We start from the raw sequence: 16,528 nt of genomic DNA, 5'->3' as shown, positions 1-16,528 counted from the left end.
GTCGGTTTCATTTATTTCTCAATTGGAAGACCCAAGACACCCCCAATTCCCACCTCCCCAATCCCTGTTTACTGCCCCAAAAACTGATACTTCAGCATCCCATCCCCACTCTTCAACCCCCTAACCGTAACAACCTGCTCATCCCCCGGAACAAGATCAATCGCACTATCACTAACACGCACGCCCTCCCTCTCCTCAAAAACAAGACACTTGACCGGCTTCCTGGCACTGAATTCGAACTTCTGCTCGTCGTCTGTCTTCGAGATCCGCGTTACTTCGAGTCCCCTGTCTGATAGGTCAAGGTACTTGAATGGCTGGGGCCAGTCTGTATCGCGCGCAACAAGCTCTTCGCCGACCCAGACTCGCGCGGCAAGGACGTGTGGTTCCGTGGCTGTGTGGTCGATTATGCCTTCGAGGACGTTCGTTGTGCCGTTTGGTGCGATGGTAACGTCCTCACGGATAATCCGCTCAGCAATCTCCTTCCCTGTGCTAATCGATATGAATCTCAACTCGACTCTTCCTTTCTTTTCTTCGAGCAAGCTACTAACGACCCAAAGCTCCCACTTGCTTTCCTTAGGCGGTTGAGCATGCGAAACGCTCCAGTCGTGATGGTCGCGGCGGACGCCGATGGCAATGGGTCGCAGGACACGACGCACGGAGTAGAACGCGGGCTTGGGGCGCAGGAAGTAGTCTACTATAGCCCAGGAGATGGTCGGCCAGCAGTCGTTTATTTGCCATAGTAGAGCGCCGCCGCAGTGTCGTGCGTCCCCCCATTGCCGGCGCCAGCCACGGTATCCGAACATCATTGTTTCGGACTGGATTACTTGGGTGTTGTAGATGTGTGTCTGTAATAGTTAGCTGAGTCTCATGAAGGTCTGGTGATGCATGTAGTAGGGTTATAAATGTACCCCTAGGTCTGTTGCCATCCGCAGGTTCTCGACGAGGTATGTAGCGATTCGTCGCTCGTGACCGTCTGCTTTGTTGTGGAAGTCTACGACGTGAGACTGTGGGTATTTGTCTGCTTCGTTTTCGACGAAATGCTCGATCGTTGCCATATGCGGGAATGCTTCCATGCCGAACTCACTGTTGAAGCGGCCGCCGAGGGTGTCGAAAATTTGGTATTTCTCTTGTGTTCCGTGCCAGACTGGTTGACTGTTAGCTGAGAGTTTCATGATATTATGGCAGTGCTTACCGTTCCACTGGTGCATATCACCGACTGTTGGATCAGATGTAGTCTTGCCGTCACCCCAGGGACTACCAGGGTGGTAGAACGTCGATGGGATGATCTTGTTCACGGCGTTTGGCAAAAGGTGCTCGTAGATGTAGCGGGCCGGAAAATTGGTCTTGAGCCAGCTCTCAGGATCTTTGTCTTCGTAATTGTAGGTAAGGCCTTGCTGTTCCTGTACCTGATAGTCTTCGTTGTTGCCGACCCATATGACAATAGAAGGATGGTGGCGTAGCCTGCGTAGGTTGTATTCCGCCTCCTTCTCGATCGACTCGAGTAGCTCTGGCCATGTGGGATAGTTGCCGCAGCCGAACATGAAATCCTGCCATACCATCACACCGACCTCATCACAGGCTTGGTAGAAACTCTCATCTTCGTAGATACCGCCACCCCAGACACTATGCAAGTCAGCTATATTCACTTGGCCGAAGGAATCTGCTCGACCTACCGAACCATGACTTGATGGCCTATAGCCATCAGTTCGATCCACTTTCTGTAACGGTCCGGTGTAATGTTGGTCAAAAGACTATCGGCGGGAATCCAACATGCACCACCGCAAAAGATGTCCACACCATTGATGCGGAAGTAAAACGACTTGCCGTGCTTGTCTGGTTGCTGAATCACCTCTGCAGTTCTGATCCCGAATTTCTTCGAAATCTGGTGGAGCTGCTGTTCTTCCTTTTCCAGGGACACAGAGACCTCATATAGAGCCTGGTCTCCGTAGCCTTTTGGCCACCAAAGAGAAGGGTTTTGGACCTTGAAAGTGGTTTGAGCGATGTTGTTCGCCACAGTAACCACCTCTTTTGCGATTTCCCGTCCTTGGAAGCTCAGCATAATCGCCGCTTTGTATGATTCTTCAGAGCTGCTAGCTTCAACCTCTGCGAAAGCGGAAATATGGGCTTTTGAATGGTCATTAGCAAGATCCACCTCTGTCCAAGCATCTGCCACCCGCGCAGAGTATACTTCCAGGCGCACCTCTCTCCAGATGCCTGCTGTCATGAGGACCGGGCCCCAGTCCCAGCCCCAATGGTACTGAGCCTTTCTGACACTCAACCTTGCGGGGTCGCCATTGAAACCAACCCATTTGTGGTCCGGGTATTGCTTCTTAAGCTCCCGAGCACGAAGCAGAGCACAGTCAAAATCGATCTCAAGTGTATGCTGACTGTGAACCTCCAGGGCTTTGGTGATGTCAACTCGGTGAGCAAGGAACATGTTGTCGCTTTGCAGGATTATCTGGCCATCGAGCTTTACCGTGGCAAAGGTGTCCAGTCCGTCGAAGACCAAGTAGATTGAAGATCCGGCGGGTGCATCTGGCTTAAGGAAGGACTTTCGGTAGGTCCATGACTTCTCGTTGGCCCATCTTGCGCTCAATTCGTTGAATCCAATGAACGGATCTTCGAGTCTAGAGACCAAACGTGTATCAGCAGTTGAGAAGGCGGCAAGTATAAAGTTACGTACTTGCCATTCGCGTATAAATCCTGCTGGACCAAGGAAGGAACAGTAGACACAGGCAACCAAGCATCGGAAGACGAGTCTTCGCTATCTTTAAATGACCATCCAGAGGAGAGCACTTCCTGCGTGTATCCGGCCATTTCTGCTATTCTCCGTAATCAATGCCGAACTATAAGAGGGGGGCGAACGAGTTGGTTAAACAGGAAAGCCAGAGCAATTCAACAGACCAAGGCCGCCATTGAAGTAGCAGGAACCTCCGTAGTTAAGAGCCAGCCATTATGAGCATCGTGACAGTTCTCCCCTCTTTTGTTGTCGTAGTGTCCAGGAAAGAGAGGTACACGGAGGGGAGCCCGTCTCCCCAATGCCCGCTAAGCCTATTTAGGGAGGCCCCTCGCCAGGGACATCCGTTCCTGATGCGGTTAGGCTCAGACGTCACGCCCCCAGGCTCTTCTCCAGATTTCTGAGGTTTCTCCAACTGACATGGATGCTCTGTTGACAGGGCTGAATTGCCGTTGCAGAATTGACCCCTACTCGCCACATGTCTGTCAGTGCCGATGCAGAAGCCAACGATCACCTGAGTCGTGTTCGAACCTCATAGAACAATGTCAAAACATCCCCATGGTGCACGATATGGAGACGGCTTTGGCTCCGTTAAGCTCTGCTGCAAACTGGCCATACTTCGCCCCCAGACGAGTATGTAAGCGTCTTCTTCACGGATAAAGCCATTTCAAGTCCGATTTCTTTCAAGTGAACTTTCGTCGAAATTTCGAGCGTTTCATTTCCAGGGCCCCATGTCCGCCCACTTTACCAAGCCCAACTCTAAAACAATCCCTGGCAGAACTACTGCAGCGCTTGACTACCTCAACAAAACTGATCGGCAACGTCACGTTCACCTGTTAGGTGTATTCGCCGCTTTGCCAGAGCCTTCACATTCTCTTGATGCGCCTTGTGGAGCCTAGGTGGTATAAAGGGTCTTGGCCGTTGCCCCAGTTCAACCTGACAACCTCGGGAGAGCATTCACCCGTCAAAAGCGAGGGAAAATAACTCTGGGACCTGCCTCTGACAGGTCTGCTTGGTATTTCCTTCAGATAATTATTCGACGCTCAACCCCGGCTGGGGTCAATGCTACATACTACCCCTCGTCGCTTAAACGATCCAGAAGCGTTGGAACCACTAGGAACCGGATGGTCTGACAGCCTAGCGCTCAAGCGGCAAGTTCTTACGGCGCGATTTAATGATCCTCGGACCACTCATCGCTTGCGACGTCAGGAAATGCTGTGGGCCATCGTCCTTCATCACGGCTGTCTGTCTGTGGTCGAACATTCATCGGACGATTGCCAAAAAATCTGCAATTCACGTATTGTGATGCAGAGCAACCATATATCAACGTATTCCTCGGTCCGCACGAGCCGCCAAGTAGTATCATGATAATTCTGACAGCGGTGATGGTTATGGATCGGGCATGAGTACTCCGAGTGTAGCACCACGACCCTACAAAGCCTCGAGCACACTGACCTGCTCGATGCCATGCTATTCGGGTCGTCCCGATTCACGATACGGCCGAAGCTTCCGACAAAGTCATTTATCCAGGATATAAAAACTTCCGCAGATCGAAGGCGAAATCACAGTCATGGACTGGCTCCGGAGGCTTCAAACCTGTGCGGATGATTGCGGCAGAGCCACACCAAGTCGTCGCAAAAACATATGCTTACAGGCTAAACACCATGGGGTATCACCATCATAGGGCCGCCACTGTACCAAGTCACGATCGATTGGCTCCTTGCCTTCAAGGGTACCGAGCTCATTGGCGGCGCCTCGGAAGACTACGTATTCGTTGAGCCACGAGCGTGTCCGAGCACTTGAAACCTAGAAGTCACGACCCGACTAGTGAGAAAGTTAATAGCTCGCTTGCTATCAGGCAAGGATTTCCAGAAAGTGCTGGATTAAGGCTGACGTCCAAACTTTAAAGTTGGCTACTTACTGGTCACTGCAGAGTACCGAGCCTGGGATGCAATTTCGAGGTGTTCATCTAACTCAAAAGGCAGGGTAGAGAACGGGATTTGCCCTCACCTTTGCATCAATCACATCAGGTCTTTGCAATGCCGGCAGTGTTAGTACCATTATCAAGGTGATATCACAGGTTATTACACAGGTAGTTTCCTTTGTCTAGGTCCCAGATTAAAACGACAGCACCCCAAATTTGGTTTGATTTACATGCACAAGTAGTCTCTACAACTACTCGATATTTTCCGCGAAAGGGAAATGCTGTATTCTCATACTACTGCAGGGCTAAATGAAGCGTGATATATGCACAGTCTCGGGCCCAGCACTATGCAGAGCACGTCTCATCTAGCGTCCCCTGCGTCATGCAAACTCTCCAGATCTCGGAAAAGAGAATATTCGCATCAGCACTGGAGATGATAGGCTGGCAATGTTCTTTTTCTTTTGCCACCCCCAGAGTTGGCGAGGCCATAAGACCCTTCCCAAAGAAGATATGGGCGAGGACAATCAGGCTCGAAGTAATATACAACGACCCTGTTCAACAAGCTTCAATTGCGAATGACGCCTGCTTGATCGTCACAACCATGGGAGCGTGGCTCCTTGACCCTTTCCAAGTTTGTGTGAACAGGGGGGTCGAATCAGAAAATGAATGAGATGCCAGCCAATCCTCTTGTGTCTTGGCAAAGTTCTGATACAGATAATCTAAAGCCAGGGCCATCAGTGATGGGGAGAGCAAGAGTGCAGGAGGACTAGTCTAGGCAGCGGTCAGAAGGCCCGGACAAGCGGCAAGCAGCTGACGGGCAGGACTACTGTAGTGCTAGCACACTACCGACAGCACCAACCCAACCCCAGCAATAGCACCGTGATTTAAGGATCGCATCGCTATCCCTGCGGGCACTTGTAAGATTATTGTCATCTCTGGGGGGGACCAAGGTGGGTACCGATGGGATAGGCCCAGGTAGGGCTATTGTCGGGTACGGGATAATCGCCGGCTTCGCTCTACTTAGTTCTTCTGCACCGTGCCCAAGTATACATTAGCATCTCACTAGTAAGGACTCAGTTAGGCTGCATGGCTGGATTGCGGGGAAGAAGTGGGCATCGCATGAAAAGATTAAAGGGAATCAGGGATCCAGAGAACCTCGGGGGCACCGATGATCCTCAGGGACTGGCACATCTGGAAGAATCGCAGTGCGCTGGTTTGCTATTAACCGCCTGCTCTAGGACTCTGGATCGTGCTGTCTGATGTTCTGCTGCCTGTGCTATTTTTCCACCCCCCTCTTTAGCCACATTCCCCCGCCTTTTCCAGACTGCTTCTCTCTTCCTGCTGCTTTGGTCTTTCTACTTCCATACCCACTCTTCCCACTTATCATGCCTCCCTCTTAACCATCCTTTCCACCAGTTTTTCCTCCCCTGTTAGCCCATTCCCTCACTCTAAGCATTTTCGCCATGTTTCACACATTCGAAGGCTTCGAGAACCCAACCGCCTCGACCCCCGCCCGTGCAGGTCGGGAGCGTCAGCCGTCAATCGGCCGTCGAGTCACCACCCTACGTGCCTGTACTTCCTGTCGCCATCGCAAAATCAAATGTGATGGTGAGAAACCATGCGAGGCTTGTCGGTGGTACAAAAAGGCCGATCTTTGCCACTACTCGGACCCTCGGCCGTCTCGAAGGTGTGTCTTTGCTTTTTTTTCACGCTTAATGCTCCTGCCTCGGCTTAGCAGCTGACTGGATCCTTGTGCAGGCATGTCGAGAAATTATCAACAACACTAGATGAATACCGGACTGTGCTGGAGAAGCTCTTTCCCGGCGCCTCCCCAGATGCGCTGTCTAACTTGCCGCGCGAGAAACTCGTCGAATTGACGAGCAAGGCGCTAGCCCAGCAGCCTCAAAATCAGGCTCAAAACACAGGGGCACGTCAGGTATCACCAGCAACTTCTGCTTCTCACGATGCACACGTCTCGCCTATTTCTACCGAGGATGGCAACCTGGAATCACTCCAGGCGATGCCTGAAGAATCGAACGATACGCGGAATCTGAGCAGCGAGATCGCCAACACTATTTCCGACGATGTAAACGCCTTGTCACTCTCTACAAGAGGACCCTCCTCGTATCTCGGCGTGTCATCCATTAACGCGGTGCTTAAAACAATTGTCTGGCTTGATCCAGGGTCCGCCTCTTACTTCGCCAGTACGCCTCCAAGCGCTCCACGCAGAGATTCTATGGCAGAAATATCATCAGATGGTCAATCCTGGCCTCCTCACGACCAGCCGGGCACTCCTCCCCAGGTCCACTTACAAGTGCCAGAGTCTCAGCTCTTGGACGCTTATTTCACTTACGTCCAGCCTTTGACGCCTATTCTGGACGAGCAGTCATTTCGTGAAACTTATGCTTCGGGACATCGAAAAGATGATCGATGGTATTGCTTGCTGAACATGGTTCTAGCGATGGGCAGCATGTGTGCCTCAACCTGCGATGACATCTCTCACAAGATATACTATTCCCGGTGCAGGGCATACCTAGACCTCGAGTCGCTCGCGTCGCCACATCTGGAGACTGTTCAAACGCTTGGTATCCTAGGAGGCTGGTACTTGCACTACGTTGCGCAACCGAACTTGGCTTATTCTCTTATGGGCGCCGCTCTTCGTATGGCAGCCACAATGGGTCTGCACAGAGAATTTGCCGACCATGCTGATACAACGAATAAGCACAAGATGGCTTCGCTGGATCTCAAGCGACGGGTTTGGTGGACCTTGTTTCTCATGGATTGCTGGGGAGGCGTGACTCTGGGACGGCCAACGATGGGTCGGTGGGGACCATCAATCACAGTCAAGCTTCCTCATCATCGAGAGACGGTAAGCATCAGAAGCGAGGCATCACGGATATACACTAACCTTAAGAAGGGAAACGTACTCGATATTCTCCCACTCTTAGAGAACGTTCGGTTCTGCAAGATCAGCAACCAAATACAGGATGCGCTAGCTGTGACTCCTCTGACGAAATACAGCGAGATTGTCCATTTTGATACTCAGCTGGTGGAATGGTATACCAGCCTACCATATATTCTCAAAGATCACGAACCCTGCCCAGAGCCTATTCTATATACTCGAGAAGTCATGAAGTGGCGCTACCATGTCCAGCGCATTCTCCTCTACCGACCTACTTTGTTGAGCTATGCTATGCGGCGGGTTCCGTATATTGCTCTACGGTCTGAGGAGCGGGCGGCGATTGAAAGGTGCAGAGAAATAGCCGAGACAGCAATCAGCGATATCTCGGCCGGTGCGAAGACGCCACAGATGTGCGGCTGGAACGCCGTCTGGTTTCTCTTCCAGAGCACTATGGTACCCCTACTAGGGCTCTTCATCAACGACAACACAGTCACAGACCCCCGAGCCACCACAGAAGCATGCCATGTTCAGGTTCAAGACGCCCTCCTGGTCTTTGCAAGACTACAACAAGCGAGTCCAACCGCTCGCAAAACCCTCGATGCAGTTTCGCGAATCTTCGAAGCCAGCAAACGTGGCTCGAGCATGATGGCCGAAACAAACAGTATCAACAGTGCCAACCTCTCTCCAACCTCACGAGAGGCCAATCTCCTTATGCCAACCGGCATTCTCCCGTCTCAAAACGAATTTGGACGAGGCTTTATGGTCACGCATGAAAGTGGGTTCACTGACCCTTTTCCCCCGTCCACCATGGACGACCCAAGTGGTCAGTATCTATGGGACTTCCTCAGCTGGAGTGATGCAGGTCTAGCTCCCATGGCAGATATGGAAAGTATACATGATGGAAGTCTGCTTGGCGCTGATGACAAGCACTTGAAGTATTCGAACACTGGGTTCTTTGGTAACCAGATGGAACCGCCATTTTTCACTAACCCATCTATTCCTTATTATTCTTGACATTTTGGAGACTCAATCTTTGCATGGATGGACATTCGTTTTTTGCGCGGAATTGGTCTGTGTTGGTCCTGTACCATTTATTATTGTCTTGCAGCATGTATACCCTCGCTTTTATATTTCTGTCTCACCCCGTATACCCCATCTCCGCTGCTTCAGCCGCATTTCGCAACACATCCCCATCCATCCAGTGTATATATCTATGGACTGTCGTTTGAATTTAAGAACATAAACAAATACCTATGACTCCTCATTGCAGTAATTGAAAAGTGGGTTACCGCTTGGATAGACTCTGGATAGATTGGCAGCAGATCGCTGCACTGCTGACTCAGCAGGATTCAAGATGCCAAAATATCCACATTCAATTCCAGCAACTCCAACATATCACATACAACAAGCTCAGTTCACAATTTGCGCGAAGTCCGTAGCGCAATGGATAGATACGCTTTTTAATCATTACTCTCGACAAGATTGCGTGCCCAGATTTGGATCCGTCGGCTACCTAGCTCATCTAGCCGGTCATCACCGCGGAACATTGGAGCTGGGGCCGGGGGGCATCCATAAACAACCCGATACATACATAGACCAAGACACAACACCAAGAGCCAAAAGAGTATACAAACAACCCGCCAAAATGTCTTCTATCTTCCGCAACCCACCAACAATCTACGGCGCCGCCATCACCCTCCGCTTCCTAATGCTCATCTACGGCGCCTGGCAAGACGCAAACTCACCCGTCAAATACACCGACATCGACTACATGGTGTTCACCGACGCAGCGCGGTACGTCTCAGTAGGAGAATCCCCCTACGCGCGAGACACATACCGCTACACGCCGCTTCTAGCATGGATGCTCCTCCCCACGACCTGGAGCATCCGAGGGTTCTTTGCATTCGGCAAGGCGCTTTTTGCGCTTTCGGATGTGCTTGCGGGCTGGCTTGTTGCTAGGTCTCTTGTGCTTACGCATGGGGCTGGTATGAGTTCCGAGCGGGCGCTGAAGTATGCGTGCTTTTGGTTGCTGAATCCGATGGTTGCGAATATTTCTACAAGGGGGAGTTCGGAGGGGTTGCTTTCTTTGCTTGTTGTTGCGTTGTTGTGGGCTGTGCTGGGGAGGAGGGTTTACCTTGCTGGTGTTTTACTTGGGTTGGGGGTGCACTTTAAGATTTACCCTTTTGTTTATGGGGTGAGTATTCTTTGGTGGCTGGATGATACGAGGACGACTGCATCGACAGCGAGCCCGGCGTCGGGAAGTTGGGATCTTGAACCCAAATCTGCATCTGCGTCCGCATCGAGCAGCTCAGTTCAGGCTAAATCTAGATCCCAAACTGCGCCCTCTACCCCTGCACCTGGACCTGCAAGCTCAGGCCCAACTACCGGCGTCGGAATCACATCGCAGATCGTATCCTTCATCACCCCGTGTCGAATCCAGCTTACGCTAACTGCCCTTGTCACCTTCGCTGCTCTAAACGCGGGGATGTATGCGCTATACGGCATGCCCTTCCTGCAACATACGTACCTGCACCATCTTACAAGGATTGACCATCGGCATAATTTCTCGCCTTATAGCACGTTGCTTTATTTGACGGCTTCTGCTGCGAATGGAGGTGGAGGCGGTGCCGTTGGGAACGGGAGCGGCAGCTTCAGCTTTGAATCGCTTGCATTCATCCCGCAGCTTCTTCTCTCGGTGGTTCTTGTCCCGCTTGTCCTTGGGAAGAAGGATTTACCTGGGACCATGATGGTCCAGACGTTTGCGTTTGTGGCTTTTAATAAGGTTTGTACGAGTCAGGTATGTTAAACACCCTTCCTTTGTCCCTTGACTACTTGACGCGATGGATGGATGGATAGGCTAACAAGGTATGGGCGCAGTACTTCCTTTGGTACCTAATCTTCCTCCCCTTCTACCTCCCCAACTCGACGCTCCTGCAAAGACCGAAACTGGGTTTGACTGTGTTGGGATTCTGGGTTATTGGCCAGGTATGCTTTCCCATACCCTCTTGCCTTCCTCACACCTCCCCTCCCCTCTATTCATTCATCAGCCTACTAATAATATTCCTGTATCCAAATCAGGCCTTCTGGCTGCAACAGGGCTACCTCCTCGAATTCCTCGGTCTATCAAGCTTCGCCCCCGGATTATTCCTGGCTAGTCTGGGGTTCTTCGCGGTGAACGTTTGGATCTTGGGTGTTTTTGTGCGTGATATTGGGAGCGCCTGAGCTCCAGTATTAAGGATTAAGCTGTGGGAGGAGAGATTGGTGGAGTATTGAGCATTTGGCATTTGATGCTGAAGTGGGATGGATGGAAGGTGGTAGAGGATGTTCTGTGATATCCTGTTCTTGATATATACTTTATAGTATACTTTGCATTACGATTTATCCTCGATAGAACCATGTATAATATACCGCCTTGGACTGATATGAGTCTACGTCTACAGATAATAAATCTCACACGTCTCTGTCAAAGGTTGAAAGAAACGAAGTAACGTATTATTGGTATCTTGTAATCCTACACTAAGAGTAATAAGTAAGTAGCAAATAGTAAATAGTAAGCTGTAAGCTTTAAACCGTCGAGTGAGTATGCCATGCCATAGGTGCACCGTACCGTACGTCGAAATCAATATTAGATATTAGATAGCGACTAGACCACCGCAAACACGAAGAATGAGATGGATATATTCCTTCCTCCTTTCTCCATCCTTTTCTCTTCTCTTCATCGACTCTCCTTGACCATCCATGACTAAGTCGTGCTCATAGCATTGGTAGCGTAGCGATCATAGTACCATCGATAGTCACGGCTTGGGCACATCGGCAATAATCCGATACGTCGAAGCATGGATACTCAGCGGCCTAGTCCGTGGATATATCGCGCCCACAACTTGATGATTAGCTCCATACTGCGGAGAGATCCCGTCCGTCAATTTGACAAATTGCGCATTCGGCCGTGACTTGTGCAGCGCCTCAAGAATCGGCTCGTTCCACAAGCCCGTTGCGGCGTCATCGACGAGCTGGAAATAGGGATTTAAGGGCGGACAGGCAGAGTCGAGATCGATGAACCGGATGCGCATGTATGATAGTTCGGTGTGTGCGCTTAGGGAGGTAATTGATGACGTGACGAGTTTTTCGAACGCGCGGATGAAGTTGAGGTTTGTGATGCCGGAGAATTCGTCGAGGAAGGGGAGGCTCGGGTGCAGTTTTTTGTCGCGGCAGCAGGTTTTTACGATTAGGTCGAGGGATTTGAGGCGGGAAGTAGGTTTGGTCTGCATTGGGATATTTGAGGGTGTTGAGGAAGCGTTGGTGAGAGCTTTGAGGGAGGAGTCGAAGAGGCAGGCGCAGACTTTGCCTGTGTAGGTGAGAGATTCGAGACGGGGCGCGACTTCGCCTAGCAGTCGGCAGAGGTGTGGTGGGTTGACTCCATCGCCGAGCCAGCGGCTCTGGGAGTTGTCTTTGTTATAGAAGCCTTCGAGGCTGATGTTGATGTGGAGGAGGGATGGCGGGAGGCGGCACAGGATGCCGGCTATGGTTTCGTAACCCTCGATTTTCGGTTTGGCGTATGAGCAGTGCCATTCTCGGACGCTGGGTAGCGCTTGCGATAACGTAGTCCAGTGCTGATGGTTCCTCATGATGTTCCAGGCCCCGCGCATAACGAATGTCTGAATGTCTGGAAGTACAGGAAGCGGTTGACCTGTCCGCCCAACCGGGTCGTTTCTGAAATGGCGAACCATTGGCGGCTTCTTGCAGTGCCCTCCCTCCAGAGTGAGTATACGCGCCGCCGGGAATACGTTCTGCACATGGAAAAACATCTCTTCTAACGTGGCATTGTGGCTTGCATAATGGTATTTGTAGTCTGCCGCCGGGTTCATATTCGGATCATCCCATGCCATTGCAGTCTGGAGTGCAGCCATATCCGTTAAGCCGGCATTTTCATCATGTGCGTTCCTCGGAGGCTGGCGAGAGGGATTCCTGATCGCTCGTTGACCCCAGACAGGTATCCAGATTTCGACGTGGCGGACGTAGGGTGCTAGATGAGGATTTGCACGGAACCAGCGTGCACTTTCGACCAGCTCATCCATGGTCCCTTTGAGTTTGACTGCACTACATTAGCACTCAGAAACTTATTTTCAGAAAAATGTACAACTGACTGTGTCTGTAGATCCGATCCTGCACCAAGACCCGCCATATCGGCAAAATTAGAGCCAAATTCGAGAGAGCTTTCCGCCTGGGATGTCTCAACGATTTGTTCCAGCTCCTTACCGGCGATTTTCCACAGGACGCCGTAAAAGCCGATGTACGCTCGCCAAACAGATGGTCCAAAATGGTCTCGTGTATCTCAACCGGGAGCTGTTCGAATTGAATTTGTGGTCGATTTGACGGTGTCCCCGCGGCCTGCACATCCTCCATCACGGTATCCACAGGAGACTGGGCCCATCTCGGGGACTCGGGAGAATCGGGACCCACGGGGACGGCGAAGGATCCCTCATCATGGGCCGGGATCTCGGCGCTCGTACTTCGATTCGATTTTGGGCATGAGACTGGATTCGAGACGGTGGAGGCTCTCGCGAGGGCATTGACCGAGACAGGTCGAGGGGGAGGGATCACGGAGATCATGAATGGAGAAGGAGACGGAAGTAAATCGGCGGTCATTATTTTGTGGGAAAGAAAGGTGACCTAAAAACGCCAAGCTGAAGACAGATCGTGAATCGTTAAACGAGAGTGAAATAAAAGTAGGCTATGGGGGAACTCAGGTTAGCAAGCCAGAGACGAGAGAACAAAGGACGAGAAACCCGCAATCAAGCGAGAAGAGGAGGAAGAAGAGAACCGAGAACATGACGCTGAACATACTTGGCCCGGATTTGAGTTTCTTCTATTGGAGAGAGCAAAGCGATAGGAGCACGAGGACGCAGTTATAATTGATGAGGGGAAGCGACCAGGAAGAATAAGCAAGTCGAATTACACCCGGCCAGCGTGCTCCATGGTGGAGATGATGCTGCGTTGGATGCGTCTGTGTTGGTGGAAGCAGCAGTGAATCAGGCCGTTAGGCAGCGCCGGGGCGAGCGAGTGGATAGGCCGCGAAGTGATGGAGGCAGAGCGATAAAGAACGAGAGGCGCGAAAGTTGGCGAAGATGTCAGTGGAGGAAGTCAATGGTGGGAAGCGTGAAGATGAACATAAGAGGGGAGAGGAATCGGAGTCTGGTCAGATGATTTGGCGCGGTAATGGCATCGTCCAGACTCAGCAGTGGTAGTGAATGCAGAATATTAATAGCAGCCCCCTTGTTCGAGATTTCAAGACTTGTTCCGATGGCCTGGTATCACCTTGATTGCTGCGACTCGTATCCCCACGGTGTCATTGGTAGATCGAATATTCGGGCTCATCGTCCAGCCTAGGCCACCCAGTCGATCCTAATTTGGTGAAGCCATTCAAGGTGGCTTAGCGCGCAGACTATACATATTCTATCTACAGGTTCATGACAATTATTGAACATCCTTCAACGCCCTTTCATGCCTATATGCGAAGATGCTGGTAAATAAAATACGTGAATAAATGTCTGATATCATCGCCTGCGACGAAATCGGAATTTCAGTTCATCGTCACTGTCTGAATCTTGTACCTCACGCGGTCGTTTTTGACTTCTCTGCGTCGCGGTTGTCCTTGATTCACTCCGCGGGACGGACGGTTGTTGCGATGGCTCACTCTCAACATCGCTAATCTCACGCTCGAGACGGCTTTCTGGCGCACTTGGACCCGAAGATCGACTGTTGCTGACCCAGTAGTGATCGCCAATGCCAAAATCCTTCCGTGCCACTTCTTCCAAGGGAACGATGACAGTCTGAATCCGACGGCGCTGTTGGCTGGGATCACCTTTCCGACAGAACTTCTTGAAATTTTTCCTTCCGTTCCATCGTTCATCCCACCTGTTGTTGTCGTCGGCTGGCCTCTCTGGAAGTTCCATTTCCTCCACGATGGCTAGTCCTTTGAGCTTCTCCACATCGACATCTTGCAAGGATGTTTGCAGCAGTTCGTCTTCCTGCTGCCGACGTTGCCGAGCCGCGTCCTCCTCCGCCTCACGGTGTTGTCGGGCAGCCTCTAATACATCAAGTTTTTGACGCTTCGGCCGGGGTGCAGACTCCGGTTTCGGACGGGTGCTGGATTCACCTAGGCTCCGTTGGGATGTTTCAGCCCTCCGGCGTTTCATGGCATTGGCGCCTGGGAGCAAGCTGGAGACTACATCTTCTTCTTCCTGAAAACTGTCGATCTTTTGAGTCTGCTCTTCTGGAGGTTCATCTATGGCCATCGGTGGTAGGTCCTCAATGGACTCTTCCACGTTTGGCGCATAGGCTGGGATCGAGTTGATATCAAACCCGTCGTCGAATGTCTTCATTTTGCTGACATATTTGCGTACTCGGGTACCCTTCGCTCTCTTTGGGGGTTCGCTCGCTTCTTCCGGTGGCTGGGAATCGACCACAACTTGTACATCCTCACTCGAAGATGGAGCGGGTGTGGGTTCCGACGACTCCGGTACCAACTCTTCGCGTAGCCGCCGACACAGTATAGAAGCATCGTTTCCCAAAATTGCACTCAGAAATTCATTCTGCTGGATAGCCCGCTGGTCAGTCATGAGCGCAACGTCATCTTCTAGTTGTATGGCCCAGTTTTTATCATGTGCCTTAGAATGAAACCGAACAAACACCACTCCACCTTCGGCATCTCGTTCAGAGCCAACTCCTTTCTGACCAGAGGCATCTCGCATGAATTGTACAACCTCCTCTACAGTTGTAACTTGCTCTTCCACCTCAAAAAATAGCGCTTTTCCGTGCCCGCTGTTGATCGGTTCCTGGAGAATTTGATGCTGTGAGCTGTCGCAGAAAATGAATGTATAGCCCTCGAATACGTTGGTGCGATCTGGATTCGGTGCGAATGCCTCGTCTGAGGCATTAGAGATCTCTTTCCCTGGAGGCGGAAGATGTTCTCTTGCCTCTGGCCACGCCGCCTCGAAATCCTGCTCCAGGGGTGATAGACTTTCCTCATTTTCAAGATCATCTGGGGCTCCTGCGTAATCTAGGGCATCGACGAACGAGTAGTCCACAATATATGCCCCATTGACCAATGCTTGTAATCCCTTGGCAGTATTTCGTTTTGTCTGGACGACGTGCGTTGTGATACTAGGGAGGTAATCTTCGATAGTCTTGATGTCAAAATTCTCGAGCCGCGAGCGGAAGCCAGCAATGGCGTTCTTATTGCTTTCTTTGGAGGAGAAGGAGAAGCTTAGGACGACGGGTTGCCATTTTATCCTAGGAGCCATCCGACGGTTATTCTCAATCTCCATGTCCCGGGTTCGATTGAGTACTCACCGTAACGCATGCGCGTACTTGCCTAAATTTATTGTGTGCTCTTCGCCGGTCAGTGTCCTGCTACTGCCTTTGATTTGTTCACCGTCGACGACCGTGCCGAATTTCGAGCCTTCATCGCTAACAGTTACTGATGTCCTCGCTCTGATTTTAGACTAGTCGCGATCAGTCAGACCTGACCAGCAATATATTCTCGGCAGACATACCCCATCGCCAGCTGCGACTTCCGATACATCAATTACCAAATGTTTTCGGGAGATCGTCCGTTCGGGAATAGCTTCTCGGACTACGAGACAGTGTGGTCAGTGGAGGTCATTTGAAGAGGAAGAACAAGCGCGACATACCACCCTCCGTTTTGTAGCGGCCGAAAAGGTACTTTTTCCCAGGTCGCAGCCACACGCGCTTGCCTTTCAATTGCCTTCGTCAGTCGTTGGCATCGAGATCATTGTCTAGAGGGATATAGTCACCCTGAAGAAAGCTCCCCTCTGTGTCGAGGATCCACATGAGGGGCACAGTCAGCACAGCTTAGTCCCTAACATGACGAGGTGAAATGACGGGGGATGGCCCGATGAGTGGATGAGGAGCAATTGATTGTACGGCACGTGCAGCGGCGCCG

General features: G+C 51.3%; 5 protein-coding genes across 5 annotated transcripts; 2 read left to right on the top strand and 3 right to left on the bottom strand.

Moving 5' to 3' along the window:
• Positions 1-65: 65 nt before the first annotated feature.
• Positions 66-2,992, bottom strand: BDV14DRAFT_110404 (beta-mannosidase; the record flags this gene model as incomplete). The annotated part of the gene is made up of 5 exons (XM_073765666.1): positions 2,684-2,992; positions 1,674-2,627; positions 1,193-1,623; positions 909-1,144; positions 66-845 (listed from the first exon to the last, which is right to left on the bottom strand). The coding sequence occupies exons 1-5, from the start codon at positions 2,815-2,817 to the stop codon at positions 69-71; spliced, it is 2,532 nt and encodes an 843-aa protein (XP_073625163.1). The 5' UTR covers positions 2,818-2,992.
• A 3,132-nt stretch (positions 2,993-6,124) lies between these two features.
• Positions 6,125-8,577, top strand: BDV14DRAFT_203015 (putative C6 transcription factor; the record flags this gene model as incomplete). The annotated part of the gene is made up of 3 exons (XM_073774187.1): positions 6,125-6,348; positions 6,420-7,530; positions 7,579-8,577. 3 exons carry the CDS (start codon positions 6,125-6,127, stop codon positions 8,575-8,577), a joined length of 2,334 nt encoding a protein of 777 aa, XP_073625162.1.
• A 387-nt stretch (positions 8,578-8,964) lies between these two features.
• Positions 8,965-10,998, top strand: BDV14DRAFT_178873 (glycosylphosphatidylinositol-alpha 1,4 mannosyltransferase I). Its single transcript, XM_073769650.1, has 3 exons — positions 8,965-10,360; positions 10,441-10,548; positions 10,642-10,998. The coding sequence occupies exons 1-3, from the start codon at positions 9,209-9,211 to the stop codon at positions 10,783-10,785; spliced, it is 1,404 nt and encodes a 467-aa protein (XP_073625161.1). The 5' UTR covers positions 8,965-9,208; the 3' UTR covers positions 10,786-10,998.
• A 34-nt stretch (positions 10,999-11,032) lies between these two features.
• BDV14DRAFT_110356 (uncharacterized protein) lies at positions 11,033-13,494 on the bottom strand. The gene is made up of 2 exons (XM_073765664.1): positions 12,708-13,494; positions 11,033-12,655 (listed from the first exon to the last, which is right to left on the bottom strand). Exons 1-2 carry the CDS (start codon positions 13,207-13,209, stop codon positions 11,358-11,360), a joined length of 1,800 nt encoding a protein of 599 aa, XP_073625160.1. The 5' UTR covers positions 13,210-13,494; the 3' UTR covers positions 11,033-11,357.
• A 539-nt stretch (positions 13,495-14,033) lies between these two features.
• Positions 14,034-16,470, bottom strand: BDV14DRAFT_110358 (DNA damage response protein RcaA). The gene is made up of 5 exons (XM_073765665.1): positions 16,380-16,470; positions 16,257-16,319; positions 16,119-16,198; positions 15,916-16,067; positions 14,034-15,855 (listed from the first exon to the last, which is right to left on the bottom strand). Exons 1-5 carry the CDS (start codon positions 16,414-16,416, stop codon positions 14,118-14,120), a joined length of 2,070 nt encoding a protein of 689 aa, XP_073625159.1. The 5' UTR covers positions 16,417-16,470; the 3' UTR covers positions 14,034-14,117.
• Between the last annotated feature and the right edge of the window lie 58 nt (positions 16,471-16,528).

Source organism: Aspergillus stella-maris (assembly GCF_047715825.1).
Source record: "Aspergillus stella-maris strain CBS 113639 unplaced genomic scaffold BDV14scaffold_54, whole genome shotgun sequence".
Classification (NCBI taxonomy): Eukaryota; Fungi; Ascomycota; class Eurotiomycetes; order Eurotiales; family Aspergillaceae; genus Aspergillus; species Aspergillus stella-maris.
This window is presented reverse-complemented; position numbering and strand designations above follow the sequence as displayed.